The sequence below is a fragment of the Grampus griseus genome (assembly GCF_964374135.1).
Source record: "Grampus griseus genome assembly, chromosome: 1".
In the NCBI taxonomy this organism is placed as follows: Eukaryota; Metazoa; Chordata; class Mammalia; order Artiodactyla; family Delphinidae; genus Grampus; species Grampus griseus.
In genome coordinates this window covers 152,910,877-152,934,235 of record NC_139017.1, presented here as the reverse complement: position 1 = coordinate 152,934,235, position 23,359 = coordinate 152,910,877, and the positions used below count along the sequence as shown (strand labels likewise).

The following is a 23,359-nucleotide window of genomic DNA, read 5'->3' as shown; positions in this document are numbered from 1 at the left end:
GCCACATGCTGGACTTTAGATCCACTCCTTCTCTGATTCTCTTAGGCTCTGGGCACTAGTGATCCTCTCAGGCTGCTCCTATCCTCTTCTCTAAAAGACTCATGTTTCATGCTTCAACGTCCAGGAGAAATGGCTCTGAATTCCTTACAGCAAAATGCCGCTGGAAGGCCTTGGGACCTCGGTAGGTGTAGTTTCCACAGATCTCACAGTTATAGTTGATATTCAGGCCATGAAGCTTATACAACCAGTAAGGAATGGGCTAAAAGAAATCAGATAAAAAACAGTATTAGACTAGTGTCTGCATCTGCTTCCAAAATGGGATATGAGGGAAAGATGGTAGTGTTGGGACTGACTTTGCCATCCCAGCCAAGGGGCAGGTTTTTGGGGTTGTAAATGATTTCGTTCTCTTCGTCTTCACTTTCGCTCTCGCTGATCTGCTCTTCCTCCTCCTCCTCTCGCTCTTCTCCGGTTCTTGCCTGCTTGCGCTGTACATTTTCATGAGTGAGATGTCGCTGTTCCTAAGTCAAGCCCATAAATGAAAAGGGAAGTCAAAGAATAGTGCAGGACAAGAAGGGAAATTTCCTATTCTGCTATAACCCTTGCTGACCCCTCACTTCCAAGGATTAGGTTTTCTTCCTTATCGAACAAAGAGAAAGTCTTGTCTTCAAATCAGAATTCCTCATCAGCAGAGGAATAATTCTCCCCAGATCTTAAAGGAAAAAGTCAAAGGTTTTATAAAGCACTTGCCTAAGTTACTCGTCTGAGCCCACGAACTATCACAGAACAACAGAGAACAGTCTCTTCTCTTCTTTCTCTAAAATATCTCCTGAACTGGTCCTTCCTTCTCCTTCCCACTGTTATCGTCCTCACCAAGATGACAACCTTCTAACTTGCCCTGAGTCTCTCCTCATTCCAGTCCAGCTTCCACGTTGTTCCCAGATTTTTCTGCTCAAAAAAACCAATCTAATGGTACACTTTGCTTAAAGAACTTTTATTGGCTTTCTGCTGCTTAAAGGACAAGGTTCCAATTTCCAACATAACTTTTCAAATTTCTCTGACCACTCCCCCTCCCTTACAAGGCACACCCATATACACTGGTTTCCTCATTATTTCCTTTCATCGTATTTTACCTTCTTGCTTGCTGTTTCCTCTACCTGGAACATTTTTATCTCCCTCTTTCTACTTAGAACACTCAATCTCAAGGTATTACAGCATGTGTCACATTATACTGCAGTTATTTGTAGCCCTCAGCCGCAAAGTGGGCTTTTCGAGGGCAAGAGGCTGTGTCATATTCACTAATGTATCCAAAGATCTAGCATAATGTCTGGAAACCAACAGGTGCCAATAAATGGTGAAATAATGGTAAAAATAACATCAGTACATAACGAGAGCAACATCTAGAAACCATTTTTGGCTGGCAATGGCTGGAATTCCAAAGACAAGAGTGCCACCTCCTGGCAGGGAAAGCAAAATGCTCTCAAAGGAGGGAGAAGTAGTGGGCACACCTGTGTCAGGGGCACAAATCTGCCTCTCAGTCTTCTTCAGAGGACTGGCAACACAGACTGCTGCCCACCCTAGCACAGCGCAGGTTTACTGTGGAGAATATAAGCGCCCCCAGTATCCAATGTCTGGCTAGCCTCCTCTTATCAAAAGCAGTTGTAATAGAAGGAAACAAAAAGATGAATCTTAGTTTTATAAGCTATTACATAAGTGGTCCTCAAACAAGGGCACAATGAAAACGTCCATGGCAACTGACAGAGACACGCAGACAGCTATCTGAGCCAGAGCCACCTGCTCGCTCAAAGCACCATGTGAGCACTTGTAGAGGCAAAGGCTCAGAGTGGTTGAAAACTACACAAAGCAGACAACCAGAAAGGCCAGTCCTCCGCAGGACTCCCAGAGACACTGACCACCTTCTCTGGATGAGTGGTGCCCTTTCCTCCACCTTCTCTTCCCTGAAAGAGTCATTTCCTCCCACTTGTCCCTTCTTTCTCTCCGAGATAAGCATCGTGGCCAGGTTAGGCCTTTTTCTACCCGCAACCCCCACTTCAGCTTCTTCTTGAAAGAATATTCAGAAAGGAGCAGCTCACAGCCAGCTCTGTACCACTAACCTCCCGGCCCTAAGAAGTTTCACACAATCTTGTGAACACGTAAGGAATGCCTTTTCAGAATAAGTCACATCTGAAAAGCTACTCTTATCTGCCTTTTGGGTCACCCCTGGGTATACTCCAGAGCTCAGGCAAAGAATCTGGATACTAAGGGGAGTCTATTCTCTCTGCCTAGCCTCATGGGATTGGGCAACCTTGGGAATATCACCTAACAACAGACACCTAAGAACAGAACAGCACCTCAATAAAGGGCAAAGTACCCTGGGAGAACCCAATTTTCTGCTGAAGTAGTTTGATATGTATCTTTCCTCTTGCAATCCTAAAAAAAAAAATCCTACAAATTCACATTTCTCTTACTTCCCCATCTTGTAGCATTTACAGCCCTCAGCAGAGTCAGCTACTCACCCCAAGAATCTCTACGTATTCGTAGATCTGGGCTTCTAGGAAAGCAATGTCTTTGTTCCTCTCAGTGTCTCTGAAAATAAGAAAGAAACTGTATCACTCAAGGGTTCTTTTACCCAATGCCCTGTTCCGTATATCTGGGAACATTTATTCCATGGGTGCATTAAAAATTACAAGCATGTGAGAAATACCACGTTGTGAAAGCAAATGCTCTGTTCAGCTCAGCACTCGCTGATAGAAGTACTGAGGTTATTTCTTAGAATGCATGGAAGCTTCCCCTTTGACCTCATTCTAGAAGGTGAAAGACATATCCAGGTATTTAAATTTCCATGATTATAACATACAAAGGAAATGTGGTACAGAAGAGCAAGCTCTGGAACCAGCAGACTTGGGCCCAAATCCTGACCTTGCTCCTTAGTAACTGTGAGATAACAGACACACTCCATAACTTTTCTAAGTCCTTATCTGCAAAAAATCAGGAAAACTTTTTGGGATTGTTTTGAGAATTAGGAAAACCACATATAAGAAACACCCTGTACAGGGCTTCCCTCGTGGCGCAGTGGTTAAGAATCCACCTGTCAACACGGGGACACGGGTTCGAGCCCTGGTTCAGGAAGATCCCACATGCTGCGGAGCAACTAAGCCCGTGCGCCACAACTACTGAGCCTGCGCTCTAGAGCCAGCGAGCCACAGCTACTGAGCCCGCAGGCCTAGAGCCCGTGCTCCGCAACAAGAGAAGCCACCGCGTGAGAAGCCTGCGCACTGCAACGAAGAGTAGCCCTCGCTCACGGCAACTAGAGAAAGCCCGCGCGCAGCAACAAAGGCCCAACGCAGCCAAAAATAAATAAAAATAAAATAAACTTATTTAAAAAAAAAAAACCTGTACAAACTGTCATTAGTAAAAATGTACTTAGAAAAATAGTTTTGAACCTACTTAGTTTCTATAAGCTACAGAGGTAACAAAAGGTACCCAGGGCACAGTTTCAACTTTACAGACATCACCCACTCTCAGTCAGCTGAGTACAGACTGTCTTTGGTTTATAATAACAATGAGAGCACGCTCTGCCATTAGCAGAGAGAAAGAGCTGACTGGCTCTAGATGGGTCAATAGTGGTGATAAAACAGGCTTTAAAATTTCTGTTGTGGTAAGAATTCTGCATGGGAATAAAAACTTTAAAGTATCAGCAGAGGTGCAGCCCCAGCCACTCACCGCTTGGTGCCCTTTGACTTGGGATTTTTGGCAAACAGAGAGGTGTCGAGTGACTCCAGGGACTTTCCTTTGGTGCTGAATAGCCTCTGGGCTCGCTCTTCTAGGGTCCTAAGGAGACACAAGGGGCAAAGGAATTCAGGACTAGTTTATAGGCCTGCTTATCTTTGCAGTGGGGGGTGACAGAACAAGGGAATCAGAGCCACTTAGAAGATCGTGAAACACCCAGTAAATGAGACAGTTCTGATAGAAAAACCAGCCTCTTACCCGCCACACTTCAGGCCTAAAGCTAAGAGTGCAGATTTCAATCTGTCCAGACCCAGGGAGGCCAACTCCTGTATGAAAGAGACAAGTTACAATTTTTTATAAATAGACTTGGAGAAACAACAAATGCTGAAACTTCATCTTTGCAGGCTGGGGTGTGGGTGTTCCTAAAGCTGTGGCAAGACCACACATTCCACAGCCAATCTCCTAGCAGTACGCCCCAACTCTCCAAAGAGGCCTTGGGGGGTTAAGTTCATACATAACCATACTGGTAGTGTTCCATTACCTCCACTACAGCTTAAGATGGTTAGAATTTTTAGTTTATAGTTTTCAAAGAAGTTGGATACACTTTTTATTCTTTTTATCTTTCTACATTCTTTGTAGATGCTTGGACTCAAGAACTGATGTCTTATAAGTTTATCACATTAAAAACAGGAGACTGAGTGATCCCTCTGAGGAGTGAACAGGCAAGACCAGCACAGTGGATAAAGAAAACATACCTCCCAGGAGGAGAATGCAGAGAGGTCAAGATGGGCTCCGGCATGGGTCAGGGCACTGCTTGTCTCTTTCTGGAAAGAACAATATGATGTTTATTAATACCCAGGTTTAGAATGAAGGCAAGGGAGTCATCTAAAGTACAGGCACACCTCAGAGACATTGCAGGTTTAGTTCTAGACCATCACAGTAAAACGAGTATCACAATAAAGCAAGTCACACGACTTTTTTAGCTTCCCAGTGCATATAAAAGCTATGTTTATACTATACTGTAGTCTATTAAGTACACAATAGCATTATGTCTAAAAAAACAATGTGCATGCCTTAGTTAAAAAATACTTTATTGTTGGGGCTTCCCTGGTGGCGCAGTGGTTGAGAGCCCACCTGCCAATGCAGGGGACGTGGGTTCGAGCCCTGGTCCGGGAAGATCCCACATGCCACGTAGCAGCTGGGTCGTGCACCACAGCTGCTGAGCCTGTGCTCTGGAGCCTGTGAGCCACAGTGCTGAGCCCACATGCCACAACTGTGGAAGCCCGCGTGCCTGGAGCCCGTGCTCCACAACAAGAGAGGCCACTGCAATAAGAAGCCCACGCACCACAACGAAGAGTAGCTTCTGCTTGCTGCAACTAAAGAAAGCCTGCGAGCAGCAATGAAGACCCAGTGCAGCCAAAAATAAAATAAATAAAACAAATAAATTTATTAAAAAAAAGAAACTTTATTGCTAAAAAATGCTAACCGCCACCTGAGGCTTCAGTGAGTTTTGGTAGTAACAAAAATCATGGATCACAGACCACCATAACAAAATGAAAAATGGCACTAATAGATTTGCTTGACACAGGGTTGCTGCAAACCCTCCATCTGTAAAAAAATGCACCATCTGAGAAGTGCAAGAAAGCAAAGTGCAGTAAGATGAGGTGTTCGTATCAGGTGCTGGTTGGCCCCTTATACACATGTATGAATGACAACCAAATGCCTACAAGAGCAGAGCAAAAAAAAAAACAGATTGAAAAACTCTCCCAGAGATTTCAGGAAAACTCAAGTCTGTCCCCAGGAATGAAAACATAAAGATTTCTAGCATATAATTATATCAGTTTTTGGTCAGTAGGAACCACAGAGCAGTAATGACATGGTTGGTGAAACTCCTGGGCCCAGCCAATGGCAAGTGGGCCCTGACAAATCTCTTTCAAAGTACACAGAGAAAACCCAGCATACTTGGCAGACAACATCTCATGGCCATAACTGATCTCAAGGGATCAGCACCTCATGCCCTAAAGCAGAGGCTCAAGATTACAGTAAAATAATTAGTTTACATCCCTGGCATGTCCTCCACCCACACCCCCACTGGAGCTCACCGGCCATCCAGGAAAAGTACCATTCTCCCACTTCTTCTCAAACTCATTCTGAATTTTCCCAAAAAGTTCATTCTGATCTTGGAGAGGTTTCACTCTATCTGTGTAATCCTGAAGGTACTCAAGCAGCATCTCCAGATATCTACAGAGGAGTAAATAACACAGAGACAGCAAGGTTTCTATTTTTGATATACTGTTATGTCCTGTAAAACATACTTATAATTCCAGTGAAACTAGTTTTTTCAAGTAAAAATACTACTTTAAAAAATGAGCTTACGGGCTTCCCTAGTGGCGCAGTGGTTGAGAGTCCGCCTGCCGATGCAGGGGACACGGGTTCGTGCCCCGGTCCGGGAAGATCCCACATGCCGCAGAGCGGCTGGGCCCGTGAGCCATGGCCGCTGAGCCTGCGCGTCCGGAGCCTGTGCTCCGCAACAGGAGAGGCCACAACAGTGAGAGGCCCACATACCGCCAAAAAAAAAAAAAAAAAAAAAAAAAAAATGAGCTTACAATTGGCTTTCTCCTAATATGTCTTTTTTTTTTTAAACATTTATTTATTTGGTTGCGTCAGGTCTTAGTTGCGGCAGGCAGTCTCCTTAGTTGTGGCTCGCTGGCTCCTTAGTTGCAGCTGGCAGCCTCCTTAGTTGCGGCATGCGTGTGGGATCTAGTTCCCGGATCAGGGATCGAACTCGGGCCCCCTGCTTTGGGAGCACGGAGTCTTAACCACTGCACCACCAGGGAAATCCCTCTCCTAATATGTCATCTTGATTCTGACCTTTCCTATTTTCTTTCATCCTCATGATACAATTCCAAATACTAAAGTCTTAACTCACATTAAAAGATTTTAGGTAAAAAGAAAATGAGAAAAAGAGAGGAAGGTAGAGTACAGATTACTAACCAGGGGAATAACAACACAAACAAAACTTAAATCTATACATCAGACCCAGGCACTTAACTTCAATCACAATCTGAGAAAGTCTAATTTTTTCCCATTCAACTCCAAAGACACAGAGCCACCTGGATGGGAGACTTCCTTCTACAATGAGACAACATTAAGAACAGTATGGGTCTAAGATCGCGGATGTGCCCATAGACACACATTCTTCCAGAGCCAGAGTATTATGGTTTTGAAACCATGTCATTCAAAATTCCTATCCTCCAATAAACCTGGAAGTCATTCATATATGCCTTTCATGCAACAAAATTCAAAACTGCCCTCAAACCTTCTCATTAAACAATCTTCTAGTTAAATCCAGTAGAGGTCTAGAAACTAGTAATGGCTACCTCTTATACTCTGCATTCTTCCTTTCTTTAGGAATGTCAAACAACTGGTCAAAGATTGACAGGTAAGTGATATAATCCAGCTTCTGGAAAGGGAAAAGAAATGACAAGAGATTCAGTTAGGTGTTTGCACCAAGTTGCAATATAATCTCCAATAAATGAGATTAACAAGGCCCAGCTCACTTTAGTCTCCCCCCCTCAATATTTAATTCCTGCACTGAGTGTTAATTCCACTGGACTGAGCAGAATATGATACACAATTAACTCTGTGAAATAAAGATCAAGTCAATAAACTATAAGCTAAAAGAAACATCTGTTGAACATTAGCATTGGGTTGGCCAAAAAGTTCATTCAGTTAGTGAATATGTTTTTCAATAAAGTTCTTCGTGAAAATGAAAAATGTCTTTTATATTTACTTAAAACCAAATGAACTTTTTGGCCTACCCAATATATACAGGGCACCTGTTTAAAGACTGACACCCACTACATCCTAAAATAAGGTCCCAGAAGGTGCCATTTGTTCACTCATTCAATCACTTACTGAATATCTTTGGACCAAGTACATGGATACAGATGAGAACAAGACAGATGCAGGACTGTACTCATGGAGCTTAAAGTTTAGTCACAACTTTTGAGACATGTCCTCACAACTCCAAGAGAAATTTCATCATGTATTTCCTTGTGACCCTGAGACTGTCACATTAAACCTCAGCTCTTATGGTAAGTTATTTTCTAATACCTTTTTAAAGCTATTAAATAGCCCTACTGGCAGAGATTATGTTTTTGTATCTTTCATGTACCTACTACTCTGTGTGCCTAACACAGAAGCTTGATGTGTACTTGTGAGTTTAAAAATTTTTTTTATTTTTACAAAAGCAAAATAAGCTTGTTGTATTAATAAAACAAAATTTATTGATAAGTAAAATATGCTTATTGTATTGACTGTAGAAACCTGACTTTCACTTTGAAAAGTGTTTCATTCCAAGAAAGCACATCACCTCTTTAATACTAACATAATGGTTCCAGAACACAAGGAAGACACTCTAATTCAGGTCTAGTAGCCCCAGCCCAGTGTCCTGACTCACCCCTAGAATCAGAGCCACTCTCCCCTCTCCTGGGCCTTACCTCAGAGGCCTTCAGGTTAATGTATTTGAGGTAACAGTCGTGGAGATCAAGGTAACGACCATATCCCTCTTCATCTGTGAACTCCACCAAATCTGAAGGAATCAGATGTCAAGATTCAGATACTAAAGACCACTTTCTTGGACTTGGCTTTTCAAGTGGACTGCACTGTTTCATAATGCAGCCCTTCACCCAAATATCCTCCCTCTAGTCACAAAGTGAACAGACCTCGCTTTTCCAGGCGAGTGAATTTAAGCTGGGCTAGCACAAAATGACTATTTTGTCCAAGGCCGATTCAGGATGACAATCTAGTCCAGACTTTTCTCTAGTCTAGCAAAGAGGAAATCAGTAAGGGAACCTGGCTATAAATTTCTCTGGGGCCGCTTTCCAGGGCTCTGAGGGCAAATCTGAACTCTGGTCATTAACCTGTACTTCTGCTAGTGCTGGATAGAAACATTAAACGCTACTTACTTTGTGCCTCTTCACTTGGATTCTCTCGAGCCTTCAGGAGCTCCTCAAATTCCACTGACATTGGCACACAGATCTGATGGGAAAAAGAGGAGAAGCTCAGGTGGCTTTTTCAGCGTAGAAGCTGCAATATCACAGAATGGACTATATAGAAAGTTGGATTTCTAACACTATATTTGGCCTGATTTTTCATTAGGAGCTTTCTTCTGTTTTCTAATTACCTTGCTTTTTCCTTTTCCTTTTTGCATTGTTTAACTAAAAATTGCTGAAATAACACACGCTCACAAAAACTCAAATAACACAAAAAGACAAAATGAAAAAAAATCAAGGTTCAGGGCTTCCCTGGTGGCGCAGTGGTTAGGAATCCACCTGCCAATGCAAGAGACATGGGTTCGAGCCCTGGTCCGGGAAGATCCCACATGCTGCGGAACTAAGCCTGTGCGCCACAACTACTGAGCCTGCGCTCTAGAGCCCGTGTGCCACAACTACTGAGCCCATACGCCACAACTTACTGAAGCCTGCGCACCTAGAGCCCAAGCTCCCAATAAGAGAAGCCACCACAATGAGAAGCCTGCACACCACAACGAAGAGTAGCCCCCGCTCGCCACAACCAGAGTAAAGCCCACATGCAGCAATGAAGACCCAACGCAGCCAAAAATAAAATAAAATAAAACAAGTAAATTTATATGTATATTAAAAAAAATCAAGGTTCCCTTGGACTTCCCTGGTGGCATAGTGGATAAGATTCCATGCTCCCAATGCAGGGGGCCTGGGTTCAATCCCTGGTCAGGGAAATAGATCCCACATGTGTGCCGCAACTAAGAGTTCGCATGCCTCAACTAAGGAGTCTGTGTGTCGCAACTAAGGAGCCCACATGACGCAACTAAGACACCTGGTGCAACCAAATTAATAAATATTAAAAAAAAAAAGCAAGGTTCCCCTTTAATAATTCTCCTGGGAATAGCTAACCACTGTCAACAGACCTTTTTCATTTTTTAAATTTTTTATAAATTTATTCATTTATTTAATTTTTGGCTGCATTTGGTCTTTGCTGCTGCATGTGGGTTTTCTCTAGCTGCTGAGAGCAGGGGCTACTGTGTTGCGGTGCATGGGCTTCTCATTGCGGTGGCTTCTCTTGTTGCAGAGCACAGGCTCTAGGCGCACGGGCTTCAGTAGTTGTGGCACATGGGCTTCAGTAGTTGTGGCTCACGGGCTCTAGAGCGCACGCTCAGTAGTTGTGGCACAGGGACTTAGCTGCTCCACGGCATGTGGGATCTCCCCGGACCAGGGCTCGAATCCGTGTCCCCTGCATTGGCAAGTGGTTCTTCACCACTGCGGCACCACGGAAACCCAACAGACTTTTAAATGTCAGTCATTCCCAAACTCTGCTGCACATTAGAATCACCTGGGAGAGTGCTAAAAAATCCTAACACACTTGATACCAAATTTAATCAGAAGTGGTGGGGAGGTATCAGTACTTTTTAAACACTTCCAGATTCAAATGCACAGCAAAATTTGGAAACCACTGCTCTAGGTATTTAAATATATATATTTGTGCAAGCACATACAGGCAAGTGCAAGATTATTATTTTGTTTCTTACATAATTAGACTTAGTTTTTTTTTCCCTTAGTATATCTTAGGCATTCTTCCAATCATTTATTTAACCATTTATTCCTCATCACCTTTCTCTCTGGGCTGGGATAAGGTTAACACACCAGAATGGTACTTGTGCCTTCTCTCTCGGTTACCAAAAGACTTAATACTCTACCTTCCAAAGGGGATGAGGAGACATAGGTAGGTGTGTGAGTCCATTCATGTACCTCCACTTAACTTTAATAAATAGCCTCTCCTGTCTGGTATTTTCAGTCTCTTCATTTTTCCATCTGCTCCTTGAAGTATGTATGCCTTCCCTATTTTCCTTGTGATCCTCCTGCTTCTCCTCTCCTTTTTTCTGCCAGTCTTTCAAATGCATACTAAACACTCCACACTACTGTAACCTCATTATCTATTTGTGCCTCTGTGACCAGATTTCCACTCCCACTTCTTCAACAGAGTAGCAACCCTGGCAGTTACCAATCAACAACAGCTGAGGGGCTTCCCTGGTGGTGCAATGGTTAAGAATCCGCCTGCCAATGCAGGGGACACGGGTTCGAGCTCTGGTCTGGGAAGATCCCACATGCCGCGGAGCAGCTAAGTCCGTGTGCCACAACTACTGTCTAGAGCCCACGTGCCACAACTACTGGGGCCCGCGCACCTAGAGCCCATGCTCTGCAGCAAGAGAGGCCACCCCAATGAGAGGCCGGCACACTGCAAGGAGGAGTAGCCCCCACTCGCCGCAGCTAGAGAGACCCCACGCACAGCAAAGAAGACCCAACACAGCCAAAAATAAATAAATAAAAATAAATTTAAAAGACCTATGTAGTAAAAAAACAAACAAACAAACAAACAAAAACAACAGCTGATCCCAGTAACTTCCTTTGTGAAACTCATTGGCTGAGCTTCAGTAAGACATTACCTGGAGCTGCCATTTGACCTGTGATGGATGGCTTCCCAGGCTCCTTTTCAGTTAAGTACCTTATTAAGAGTGTGCCCCAAGGCACACAGAAGCGGACAGTCTCCCTTCACACTGTCTCTCCCTCCCAGAACTCTATGATCCATGGCTTCAACCATCAAGTACATGCGGTAATTCTCAAGCCCCAGTCACCTCATTTCAACTGCTCATGGGACACTTCTACCTACATATAACATCACCTGAATATCCACATACATAAAAATTCATTTCCACTACAAGTGGGTTACCTCTTTCTTCCTTATTTCTATCAAGGGAACAACTTTTTAGTTACAGTCATAGAAGCTCAGAGTAATCACTGACCTCTCTCTCTCCACTTCTCCTACAGCCATGCCTTGCTCCCCCTTCCCCCAGAATTCCTTTGGTCAGCTGTGTAAGATGCTTAATGGATTCTTCAATAACTGAGATGGAATCCCTGCTCCTTATCATTTTACAATATAGTGGGGCAGACGTTCATTGTCATAAAATATGACAGAATCATAAAGATAGGAAAGATTAATTGGGGGAGTAAAGTAGACTAGGAAGGAATTTTCATGAAAGAGTAGGCCTCTGGACTTAATCATGAAGGTGTAATGATCACTGGAAGCGAGTAAAGCCTTTTTGTGTTAGTTGGATCCTCTAGGTAGCAGATTTTAAGACAGAGTTAGGAGCGCAAGTGGCTTATTGGGTGGGTATTATCCATTAAAGATAAAAAGGAGAGAGGAGGATTGGGCAGGGAGAGCCCAGACCATGATGAAGATAGGACAAAATCTTGACCAACCCAATGAGGAACTCTGGAGCAAAGATTACTCACTAGAAGAGTCTGACAATGGGCAGAAATAACCAGGCCATGATGGTACCCACACTGTGCTCAGTCACTGGTTGGGGGCTGCCCAGGAAGAGAATGGCCTTAGCTTAAAGCTGAGGGAGATCCTGAAAGCACTGGAGTTGCAGGATGTCATCTAACTTCGCTGCTTGCAGCTAACTGGCGAGTTCTGTTTTGAAGGGACACCTGAGTGGCAATCTCCACTTTCCTTACACCCTTCCTTTGTATGCTCTTTGGACAGGTTTGGAGAAAATACTTTCTGAGGTCATACCTCATTTGGGTGCTTCCGGTGGAATTCCTTTATTTGTTTGAGTCTATTATAGAATTCAGCAAATTCATTGGGTCCGGAAATGGCATTGAGCTCCTCCTTTCGTAACCTGCAATTTCAGAAAAAAAAACAGAGAACACGGAACACAAACTTAGTCCTTTAACCATGGCTCCTCAAAAGCAATAATTCCTGGATTGGTTGTGACTGTCACTTACCCATCCTTATCATCATACAAATCCCTCAGGTTCCCACTGACTTCCATATACCTCTGAAAGGCAAACACAAACCCATCAGGATGAAGCAATCTGTACAACTTAGACCCAAGCAACCAACAAAGGCTCTCTTGTCAAAGCCCAGGGAAACCTCAAGAGATATGGTGTTAAAAGTTCTTGTTCTTTCTGGTACCTTTAACAGACAGCACTGGTTCCTAGTTACTTTTTAAAACAGGTCATTTTGAAGATTAAGTGATGTGATTTGAGGGGTGGCAGAAAGTTCCTATATTTAACTTTCCCTAGAAGTGTCATAAAAGAGAGCCATTGTCACCCTTTGGTAAACAGCAGTTCCCACCTAAGACACTCAAAGATAAAAGGGCGGTCCAAGATGATTTTCACTACTTCAAAAGGCTTGACTGAGGAGTACACAGACTAAATAAAACATCACACAGTTTCTTTTGGATTCGAACTCAGGATGGTATGAGTATGTAGTCCCTTCTCCAAAACTTTTGGGACCAGATTTGTTTCAGAATTTGGAATTTTTAAGTTCAGGAAGGTACTGCATGCAATATCCCTAGTGGAATCTGGAACACATGTTAATAGTTCTGCAGTGAAACTTACACATTACTTATCAAATGTGATAAAGACCATAAAAAGCCTCCCATCTGTTCAGATCAAGTCAGATTTTTGCCACTAAACAATTACCAGAACAAACAAATAAAAAATCTTTTGTTTTCAGAGCATTTCAGATTTGGGAATTTAGATAAGGGATTAGGGGCTTGTAATATTAATTATCTCCCCCAAATTAGAAACTCTGTGATTAGGTCTTTTATTCTTTTCTAAACAGATTTCAAACATGCAAGAGTAGAGAGCATGGTATAACGAACCTCCATTTACCTACCACTTAGCTTTAACATAAAAACGTATCAGTATTTTGAATTTAATTACTTTTCTAAAAGTAAGAAATTGAACTATTACTAGGAAAATGCAGTGTGGTAGGCAAAAAGTACTTCAAATGCTTCAATACAGTGTTCTGGGAGGAAAACAGTAATACACAGCATTCTCTTTTGGGGAGAAGGGAGAGTACCTTCTAAGCCCGAATGGTTGACTCCTGGTAACTACTCATTGCACATCCATGGGATACAGAATGCTCTAAGGGGCATCTTTCCAAGTAATTAAGAATGAATAAGAGTTCCCCATTCACAGACGCGAGCAAGGGTGGTTAAGCACCCTTTGGCAGGCATACAAACCCTCGACTGGCCAACCCGGTTACCTTTGTCCAGGGCTCCAGGTGACCCCCCCGCCCCCTTCTTCCAGCCCATCGCGACCCAAAGAGAAGTGGACAGCGGGGCACTCACATCTTGCATGGCCCGTGTGCGGTGGTCAGAATTGATCTGGTCCCGGAGCTGAAGAAAGGCAAACGGTGACACAGGACACCGTTAGTCGGAGTTCTGGAGTTGGAAAGGCCGCCCAAGGGCGGAGCTTATCCGCTCAGGTCTTAGTGGCCCAAGCAGAGAGGCCTCTGGGCGCTGGGCCCGGGGGAAGGTTACCTAGGCCAGAGCTCGGGTAGGGAGCCCCGGGAAGGGGCGGGCGCGGGGCAGGTCTGAGGACCGAAGAAAACTCTCAGAGGTTGAACTCGGGCATGGGGCCCAGCCTCAGGGGTAGCCCCTGCCCAGGCCCCACTCACCGTGGACTTCTTAGTGAGCATCTCTTTAGCCATGACGTCCATGAGCCGTTCCTTCTCCTCGTGATAGCGCCGCTGCTGCTCCAGAATCGTCTCCATCTTCCTTCCTCCGCCGCCGCCTCAAATCAAGCTAGAACACCGACACTGCCGGAAACAACTCCTGCTGCCTTGCGCGCCCGCGTCCCTAAGCGGCGCGTCCGGCGTCACCTAAGTTCCGCGGCTGCCGGAAGTTCTTCGGGGACTCGAGGAAAAGTGAGCACCGCAGGAGACCCAGTCAGTGCTATGGAGACGGCTGCAGTGCCCCTGCTGGCCGGGGGTGTGTGGCGCGATGCCGAACGATTTACAGGTGCCTCTAGGGGGCATACAGAAATCCACCAGCCTGGCAGTAAGGAATCTGACCTGGCTTCCTCGGCCGCGTGGCCGGGAGGGTAGGGACCTGGACTGAGTAGTTGAAGAGCATGGATGAGAGCTGGGGAACCGGAACTTGTGTCTCCGGCTCTCAGTGTGACCTGTGACAACGTTTTTTCCTTCTCGAGACATCGGTGTCCTTGTCAGTAAAATGGGGATGATAGCGGGTTTCTTTTCTTCTTCCCTCCTTCCCTCCTTCCCTCTCTCTTTTTCTTTTTTGATACATGGAAGCAACCTAATTGTCTATCAGCAGGGGACTGGTTAAATAAAATATGGTACATTCAAGCAGTAAAATGCTATACAGCTATAAAAAAAAATGAAGCAAGTCTATATGTCCACTTCTAGGTGGAGAAATGAAAACGTATGTCCGTGTGTTCAGACGTTCATAGCACCATTATTCATTATCAAGAAAAACAGGGCGTAACCCCCAAAAGCCATTAACTGGTAAAGGTACAAACCAAATGTGGTGTATCCATACGATGGAATGTTATTCAGCAATAAAGGAATGTTACAGTATGGATGAACCATGAAAACATCATGCTAAGTGAAAGAAGCCAGACATAAAGAACGACATTAGTGTCTGTCGGGATGGCAAATCTAAAGAGACAGAAAGTAGATGAGCGGTTGCCTGCTGCTGAAGGTGAGACCGGAAGTAACTGCAAAAGACGCAAGAAATCTTTTGGAGGTGATAGATATGTTCTAAAATTGGATTGTGGTGATAGTGGCACAAATCTATTAAATTTGCTGAAATTAATTGAACCGTACACTCAAATTGGGTGAATTTTATGGTATGTAACTCATACCTCTATAAAACTGTTTAAAAAATCTGTATGAACTCAAATGGAAATATGGCCACACAGAGTGAAAAAAGCTAGAGGCACAACAGTGTATATAAAAATAAATACACAAAGAGATTATTTCTGGAAGGATATCCAAGTAACAGTAAACCATTGTTGTTTATGAGGAGACAGACTGGAAGATCTGGTATGGTAGGGACGTTTTTCTTTGTATATGTCCAAAGTACAGCATGAAAAATTTTTCATAACATATACATGCATTACTTTTTTAATTTAAAAACTTTTCATTTAAAACTAAAAATGAAAATGCATATTTGCACATGCCTGCTTAACAAAAAAGAACTAGGAGGTTATAATCTAACAAGGAGGGCTTCTCTGGTGGCGCAGTGGTTGAGAGTCCGCCTGCCGATGCAGGGGACATGGGTTCATGCCCCGGTCCGGGAAGATCCCACACGCCGGGAGTGGCTGGGCCCCTGAGCCATGGCAGCTGAGCCTGCGTGTCCGGAGCCTGTGCTCCGCAGTGGGAGAGGCCACAACAGTGAGAGGCCCGCGTACGGCAAAAAAATAAAAAAACAAGGGGTTATTAGTGATTTACCTTCCCTTTTTGGAATTCTCCAACTTTTCTACAATAAGCATGAATTGCTTTTTGTTTTTTAAAGTTTGAAAAATAACAGAGATAATGACTTTTGTCCTGCCTGCTCATGGGGTGTTGTGAGGGTCATATTTATGTCTAAAAATTTAAGCAAGACCTCAACCTTAGGGAGAGGACCCCTGGACACAACTCCTCCCCAGAAGTTTTTCCTGCACCTCTAGGAAAGAGGTAAGAAATTTCTTTTCTGGATTGCGGAGACAGCGCGTGTATCTTTTGCGGGGTAGGGTGGGTGGTGGGTAAAGGTTTGGGATCTACTGTATTTCATCGAATATGAGACAATGTTAAAGCCACCATTATTTTACGGTCGACTAAGAAAGAAAGAACAAAAATTGTCAACTAAACTATGTCACACTTGATTAGACGCTGCGTCTGGGTTTCTGAGATGTTAAATCTGAAAGATGTTTATCCTGAAATCAATGACACATTGTTGTACTTGCACATCCCTTTCCTCTTTGGCGGGTGGACCACCTAAGCACCATTCACCTGATGCCTTCCTTCCCCGAAAACCTTCTCCTTCCCCATTCTTTCAAACCAGTCACCAAGTCCTGTCTTTTCCATTCCTGCTGCCACCTGTCTCATTATCTCTCACCTGAACCACTGCACTAGCCTCCTAGTCAGTCTGCTCATCTTACCCCTCCAATCCATTATTCACGCTGCAGCGGAGTGATCATCTCACACCCCTGCTTAAACATTTCCACGGGCTGCTTTACCCGCAGGGTGAGGTCTGTTTGACTTGGCATTCGGCGTTTCATGACCTGGCCGCTGCCTGACGTTTTAGTCTCTTGGCACTTCCTCCGAATGAAATTACTTGCTGCTTCCCCAAAGCACACCATACGTTTTTTCAGGCCTCCAGGCCTTTGCACTAGCTGTTTTCTATGCTTGGACTACTCTTCCTCAGCAGGTATTTATTGAACATGTAGTAAGTGCCTGAAGCTGAGAGTGGAGGGGTGAGCAAGGCAGGCGTGAGCCCAATCCTCAGAGGCTGGTGGAAGAAAGAGACAAAAAATGTCGACAGACAATCATTAATTATAAGCACACATGGTGGGCATTCGTAAAGGTTTGTAGAAAATGTCAACCGCGGCTTCAGAAAGTTTAGGATTCGAATTGGGCCGGGGAGGCAGTGTGGATCCACCTATGTGACTTTGGGGAACGAACGAGTGGAGTCTCCACCTCCGTGAAATGGAAAAACGCCCGCCCCATAGGATTTCTGGGAGGATTTCTTTTGAGATACATATAATCACGCGGTTCTGCCGGACCGGAGGGCCCCTCCCGCAAAGGGCGCCGAGGGTCCGCCCGCCCCGCGCGCGGGCCCCCACCCGGGAAGGCCGCTGGCGGTACGTGAGCGCCTCAGCCTGCGCCGCAGCCAGCGCGCACGAGTCGGGCTCCGACGGTCTGGACCGCGGAGCCCAGACCGCAGGCCGCCGAGAGAGCAGGGGCAGGGGCGTCGGACGCCGGGAGAGGGGAGCAGCGCTCCGCCCCATCTCCCCATTTTGGGGGATAGCCCCCCTCGCTCATTCCCGCCCCCGCCCTTGAATCACGGGGAGGCGGGGCCATGACCCATTCATGCCGGGAATCGGATCCAGATGTTCCTGTGGCGCGTGCAGCTGCATCCTTGCCTTTTTTGGCAAAAAACGTGCGGCCGCGAGCGGATCCCGGGCCGCCTCCGCTAATCCTCGGGAAGAGGGGGAAGGGGGGCTGAGGGTCTGGGCCCAGATTGGGGATCCGCACCCGGTGCTCGGCGGGGTTTGGGGAGGGATGGTAAGGGAGGGGGGCGATTTGTACCCGACGGAGAACCCAACGCCGTCGGCCCGCCCTGCTTCTGTCCGGAACCTCCCCCAAACCCCTCCCTTCCCCACTCGGAGGAAAAAGCCCTTTGCCAGCAGGGGGGAAGCCAGCTAAGCCTGAGAGGGACAGTAGCGGCCGCGGGGATCCCCTTTCTCGGGAGAGATTTCCCACCCCGCCTGGCAGCTTCCTCCTCTGCCCTGCATGGAGGAGGTCGAGGTCGGGAAGAGCCTCCGAGTCCCGTGGTGTGCGAAGGAATCCTCCCTGCCCCTCCACCCCCAGACAAACACACAGAGGCCTTCGCTTCCTCATACTGCTTTATTGCAGAATCTGAAAGGGGGGTGAGCCAAACCCACCCCTCTGCCCATCTCTGGGCAGAATGGAGCTGAAATGAAATGAAACGAGAAAACACTCGACAGCAAGGGCTGGGCAAAACCCTGTACCCTAGGACCCCCTAACCAGTGAACCCCTGATGTGCTGCCCAGACAGCCCCATCCCTGGGAATAGCGGTGGGATGGGGGTGGGGAGTGTCAAGCCTGAGTACAGTCCACTTCGGAGGACTTCTCAGGCACCCATAGGAGACCTAAAGTCTTCAGGGGAGAAGTCTAGATTGAAGGGGGCTGGGGTCCCAGAGCTCTGATTTAGGGGAAGCCGGACCATAGGGAGAGGACTGAGTTCTGGCGCTCAGGCTTGGGGAGGGGATTTGAATGGTGGAGGCTCCGTAAGAGCCCAAGTTTGGGGGCCCTGGGTCAAGAAGTACCAGATTGGGGATGTTGGAGTGGGGAGGCTGAATCCTGGAGCCCAGGGGTAGCCCCAGTTTGGGGAGGGGCTGGGTCCCAGAGGTGGTTTGGAAAAGGAGCCTTAGTCCTGGAGCCCTGGTTTGGGAGGGCCTGGGCCCAGGAGCCCTGGCTCAGGGCCCCGCCTGGCTGCAGCCCTGGCACAGCACTTGGTCTCCGTCCGGCACGAAGCCCTGGCCCACCAGGGAGGTGGAGCATCGGGCGCAGGAGAAGCAGCTGTGGTGCCAGTGGCGGTCTTCAAAGGACACATACTTGCCTTCACCGAGTCCTGGAGGGAGGCTGGAGGTTAGCTCTGTGATCTGGAGGGTGGGCGGTCCTGTCCCTCAGCCTCACCCAGTACCAGGTCCCATTCCCTTGCCTACACTCTACCCACTCTGTCCTTTGACCCTTTGTCCCACCTGTGATGGGGCGCTTGCAGCTGCTGCACTTGGGTGCAAAGAGTTCTCCAAAACAGGCCACACAGTAGGGATCGTCATCTCGGGAGGTGAACTGCTGCCCTGCCAGGGGCGTCTGGCAGCCGGTGCAGACCAGGCATTCCCGATGCCAGGGCTGGTCACGGTATGTCACGCCACCCTGCGTCAGTGTCTGTGGGGCGGCGTCTGTCAGCAGGGGGAGTGGGGATTCCGACCCCACGACAGAGCCTTGCTCACCCCACCCCTGTGTGCAGTGGAGCTCGGCACCCCCGCCCCGCCGGCCCAGCCCCCACCTTGCTGCAGCGGGCGCAGCGAGGAGCAAACTTGTTCTCATAGCAGGGCACGCAGTAGTGAGCACCCTTGTCGGGCACAAAGGAACGGGAGCCCAGCGGCTGCTCACAGCTGCTGCACAGGAAGCAGTGCTCATGCCACGTCTGGCCTCCGTACTCCAGCTTCCGGGATCCTGTGGGGAACAGGGGTCCCACTCAGAGGCTGAGTCCCGAGCTCCTGAGTGCCACCCTCTGCCACCCCCCGAGGAGGGTCCCCGCTGCTTCCACAGGCTACAGGGTGGTGTCCATGCATTTGCAGCAGGATCCCCACCGCATCTACTGCACATGCTAACCACCTCCCCCCAACACTGGATATGCTGGCTAAGCACATGCTAGGCCCCCATAAACTAGACCTGAGGGTTTGGCATAGGTGAAGTCCCCACATGTACCAGAATATGACGATCTCAGCATACGCCAGGCCTCCAGGTCACAGGCACGATGACTCAGTATATGCTAAGCGCTTATATACCAGATGTGATAGTGTGAGCACACACACAAAGACCCCATATACGAGGCAAGCAAGTCCCTGCCCACACGGAGTTCTGCCCCGGACGTGATAGATTCAGAACATAATAAGCCCCGGCATATCCTAGTCATGCCAATCTCCACGTGTTCTAAATCCTCACATTCTATTAGCCATGCAGGTTGCCATACGTGTTAAGCCCTTTATTTATATGTCTTTGCACACACCAAGCCCCAATACAACAAACACTGACAGTCTCAGCACACTCGTAGCTCCTATGTGTGCCAAACATGCTAAGCCCCCAGGTGTGTATCATGTGTTGTCAGTCCCTGTGCGTGCTAAGCTCCCAAGAGCAAATAAGCACGACAGATACCGCACACAGTAAATTTCCAGGAACGTGCTGCGTGTGCAGGTCTTTACCAAGCCTCCATGTTGTATCAGACAGGCATGCCAGTCCCTTACAAGAACCCTACACAGATGCCAGGCATGCCAGTCCCACGCACAACGAGCCCCTGGGAGCCCCCGGGAACGTACCGGGCATGACGGTCTCCCCGCAGGCGGAGCACTGTGAGGAGAAGGCACTGCAGTAGCAGTCGTTACAGAGCAGCTCGCTGTCCTGGCAGGTGAAGGGCTCGTCGGCCAGGGAGCGCTGGCAGCGGCAGCAGCGGAAGCAACCCTCGTGGAAGTGGCGGTCTTCGTAGAACAGCTCCTGTGTGGAGCACAGCAGGGGCACTGGCACCTTCGCCCCCTCCTGCCAGCCTCCACCCACTCTCTGCCCTTTGTGGTCCAGTCCTTACCCTCGAGTCGTGCCCGATAAGCTGCTGGCACTCGGCGCACGTGTTGGCGAAGGTGTTGTCATAGCAGGGCACACAGTAGGGTCCGTTGTCCGTCTGGATGTATTTGCGCCCGTACAGGGACTCGCTGCATTTTGCACAGTCAAAGGCCTCGCTCATGGTGGCTGTGAGTGAGCCCTGTTAGGGACACAAGGTGGGGCAGGGGTCACCCAGAGGGGCTGTGGCTTAGCCCACTGCATTTAAAAAAAAGCAAGAACTAGGCATAGGAAATGCCAGGTCAGAGCAGGTGGTGATGGGGAATGGGTGTTTCTGGGAACACAAAGAGTCCTGCATGTTTATTTCTGTATTTAACGTTGGGGATGAGAGGGGGTCAGGAAAAAACCAGGAAGCAGAAGTTCTTTTCTTATCTTGGCCCTGGCAGAACTGGGGGCAGGGGGCTTTTCCTGGGTCAATGACTCATTTCCTGCCCCTGCATTTAGCCTGAGTTTAGCTTCCACTGTCCCTACTGGCCCCAAGGGGGTAAGAGCAAGGACACGGAGCCACCCCACCCTGTCCCATATGAACAGCACTCTCACCCTCTCCTGACTCCCAGGAAGGGACCCTAGGGGTATACCCAGAGCTCTGGAGTGGGAAGCTTAGGGATGAGAATGGGGCTGTTTGCACTCCACCCCCCAAACCCCAGCCAGGAAACAGCGGAATGTAAGAAGGATGCTGGGCCAGTGAATGGTGGAGGTGGAGGAGGCTGATGGGAGAAATCACATTGGGCCTCCCCTCCCAGGAGAATCCAGCAACAAGGACTTCAGAGGCTCAGCCTAGGTTTAAGCAGGAAGGAAATCCTGCAGGCTGGACACAGCCAAGCTTCCCCAGCTGGACCCTCTGCCCTCACCCCCTCCACCTCCCGTTGGGTCTCTGGTCACACCAGCCTGGGCAGCCTTGGCCTGCAACACCTGCAGCAGCTGTGGCAGCACAGATGGCCAGATGTCAGGTTTTGCCAGCCAACAGGGGAGGAAAAAAGGGAAATGAGATGCTTGGGGACGGAGAGGGGAACTGGAGGTTATGCAGTGTGCCTCCTGCTGTCTCCTGCCGGTCATCACTCCTGGCAGCGACTGGCAAAGCCCCAGAATCTTTCCATCCCCTGGGTCATTATTTCCCTCTCCCTGCCTCTGGGAGAGACAGCCTCTCCCCAGCTTTTTGAAGGGTTTGGGGCCGGGGAGTGAAGGGTGAGAGAGTGGGAGCCACTGAAGACATTTCCTCTCCAATCAGGCCTCCCTACGGTGGGCAGTCAGGAAAGGGGGAGCCCTGAGCGCTGTTGCTGCAGACACCCAGCCCCCCACCAAACCTCAGACACTTTCCATTTTCTCAGGAACAAAGCATGTTTGTGGGATGAGGTCATCCACACAGCTGCCTCTGCAGCAGGAGCTTGGGGAGTAGGGAGGGTGAGGAAGTGGGGTTCCCAGTCCCTTCTGCTGCCCCTGATTCCAGTCTCTAGCCCCAAATTCAGAGCTCCCCACCCCCAGTCTCCTCCATCATGAAGCCTGCTCTCTGGGGACTGGGATCCCGGGGTGGGTGGAGAGGAACCACTTGGACCCTAGGAAGGGGATGTTCTCACAGCTGCAGATGGGCCCCAGGAGTAGAAAGGAACCCACCAACACACTCCTCCACATTAGACCCCAGTAACTGGCAGTCCCCAGAGCCTGGCCTTGCTCATGCTGAAGGCGAAGCCCTCCTTTTCTCAGCCCCCCCCCCCCCCGCAGGAAATTCTAGCCAACAAGCGTGGCTCTGGTTTGGAGTTCAGACTCCAGGCGCCAGCAGACGCCCCAAGCCTAGGGGGCCTGGCTCTTCTGAAGGGGTGGCTCATGAACCCACAGCTGCCCTTCTGTACGATGGGAGGACACTCAGTTCATACCCCAGGCCAGGACATGAGGCCGCCAGGAGTCGGGGTCTTCAGAGCCGGGACTTCTGGGCTGGGGGCTATGCTGGAGGGTGGAGGGTATCCCTCCACCTCAGTCCGCTCCTCGCCATTCAGGCCTGGGTTTCCTCTGGCGCAACATCTGAGGGTTGCCTGAGCTGTGAGCCACTGGGCAGTGGGGGCCACACAGGTGGAGTGTGGCCATGCATCCATCCATGAGTGACCTGGGCCCTTCCTTCCTTCCTGGCTTGGCCCCCAACAGCTCTGTCATCTTCCCAGGTCCAGACTAGCCCTAGACCTGCCTACTGGGAGGCAGTCACCACTCTGAGACAGGGGCACCCCAAATAGGGTATGGGCGTGGCTTCTGTTTCTTTCCCAGAATCCCCTAGTCTGTCCAGCTGGGCTCTGGTGAGGACAGAGTGAAGGGCACTATCAAGGCCCACCTGTCTCTGCCTTTTGTCTGCCCCTCCCCCCTCCCCCTTTCCCTGGCAGGACTGGGGGACTAAAGGGAGCCAGTCCTGTATTCCTTCACGGCTGGTAGGGGGGTTGGGGGGAGAGCGCTCAATCTGCCAGATGGCTCTTGGCCGCTGCCCCCAACACACACACCTGCCTACACCTGACCCACACACACATCTGACCCCTCCCCGTGAACCTCCTGCAGCTCAAAATGGCTGGATAATGGCCGTGGCATGTGCTGTGTAGAGGCTTGAGCTGTGAAATATAAACCTGGGTGATCTTGGGCAAGTCACTTAAGCTCCCTGAGCCTGCTTCCCCATCTACTAC

General features: G+C 48.3%; 2 protein-coding genes across 2 annotated transcripts in view; both read right to left on the bottom strand.

Moving 5' to 3' along the window:
* The window catches only part of SF3A3 (splicing factor 3a subunit 3), a 28,744-nt gene extending 14,317 nt beyond the window's left edge, over positions 1 to 14,427 (bottom strand). Inside the window, exons 1-14 of the mRNA XM_082647211.1 lie at positions 14,236 to 14,427; positions 13,907 to 13,954; positions 12,552 to 12,604; positions 12,340 to 12,445; positions 8,697 to 8,769; positions 8,229 to 8,320; positions 7,107 to 7,189; positions 5,829 to 5,967; positions 4,482 to 4,550; positions 3,985 to 4,052; positions 3,721 to 3,828; positions 2,514 to 2,583; positions 354 to 518; positions 149 to 259 (exon numbers count right to left, since the gene is read on the bottom strand). Coding sequence (XP_082503337.1) covers positions 149 to 259; positions 354 to 518; positions 2,514 to 2,583; positions 3,721 to 3,828; positions 3,985 to 4,052; positions 4,482 to 4,550; positions 5,829 to 5,967; positions 7,107 to 7,189; positions 8,229 to 8,320; positions 8,697 to 8,769; positions 12,340 to 12,445; positions 12,552 to 12,604; positions 13,907 to 13,954; positions 14,236 to 14,331 — 1,281 coding nt within the window. The 5' untranslated portion in view covers positions 14,332 to 14,427. The remainder of the gene's footprint in view (positions 1 to 148; positions 260 to 353; positions 519 to 2,513; positions 2,584 to 3,720; positions 3,829 to 3,984; positions 4,053 to 4,481; positions 4,551 to 5,828; positions 5,968 to 7,106; positions 7,190 to 8,228; positions 8,321 to 8,696; positions 8,770 to 12,339; positions 12,446 to 12,551; positions 12,605 to 13,906; positions 13,955 to 14,235) is intronic.
* A 3,748-nt stretch (positions 14,428 to 18,175) lies between these two features.
* On the bottom strand, positions 18,176 to 22,805 carry FHL3 (four and a half LIM domains 3). Its single transcript, XM_082680741.1, has 6 exons — positions 22,574 to 22,805; positions 20,671 to 20,844; positions 20,408 to 20,582; positions 19,375 to 19,544; positions 19,067 to 19,253; positions 18,176 to 18,936 (listed from the first exon to the last, which is right to left on the bottom strand). Exons 1-6 carry the CDS (start codon positions 22,787 to 22,789, stop codon positions 18,782 to 18,784), a joined length of 1,077 nt encoding a protein of 358 aa, XP_082536867.1. The 5' UTR covers positions 22,790 to 22,805; the 3' UTR covers positions 18,176 to 18,781.
* Between the last annotated feature and the right edge of the window lie 554 nt (positions 22,806 to 23,359).

What these genes read in the sequence shown, in the direction of transcription:
- FHL3 (XM_082680741.1), bottom strand. Translation starts at nt 22,789, where the DNA reads ATGGATGCATGGCCACACTCCACCTGTGTGGCCCCCACTGCCCAGTGG. An exon ending in TTATCGGGCACGACTCGAGG is followed by an intron (nt 20,583 to 20,670) that starts GTAAGGACTGGA and finishes TGCTCCACACAG; the next exon opens with GAGCTGTTCTACGAAGACCG. An exon ending in GCTGCGCCCGCTGCAGCAAG is followed by an intron (nt 19,254 to 19,374) that starts GTGGGGGCTGGG and finishes GCCGCCCCACAG; the next exon opens with ACACTGACGCAGGGTGGCGT.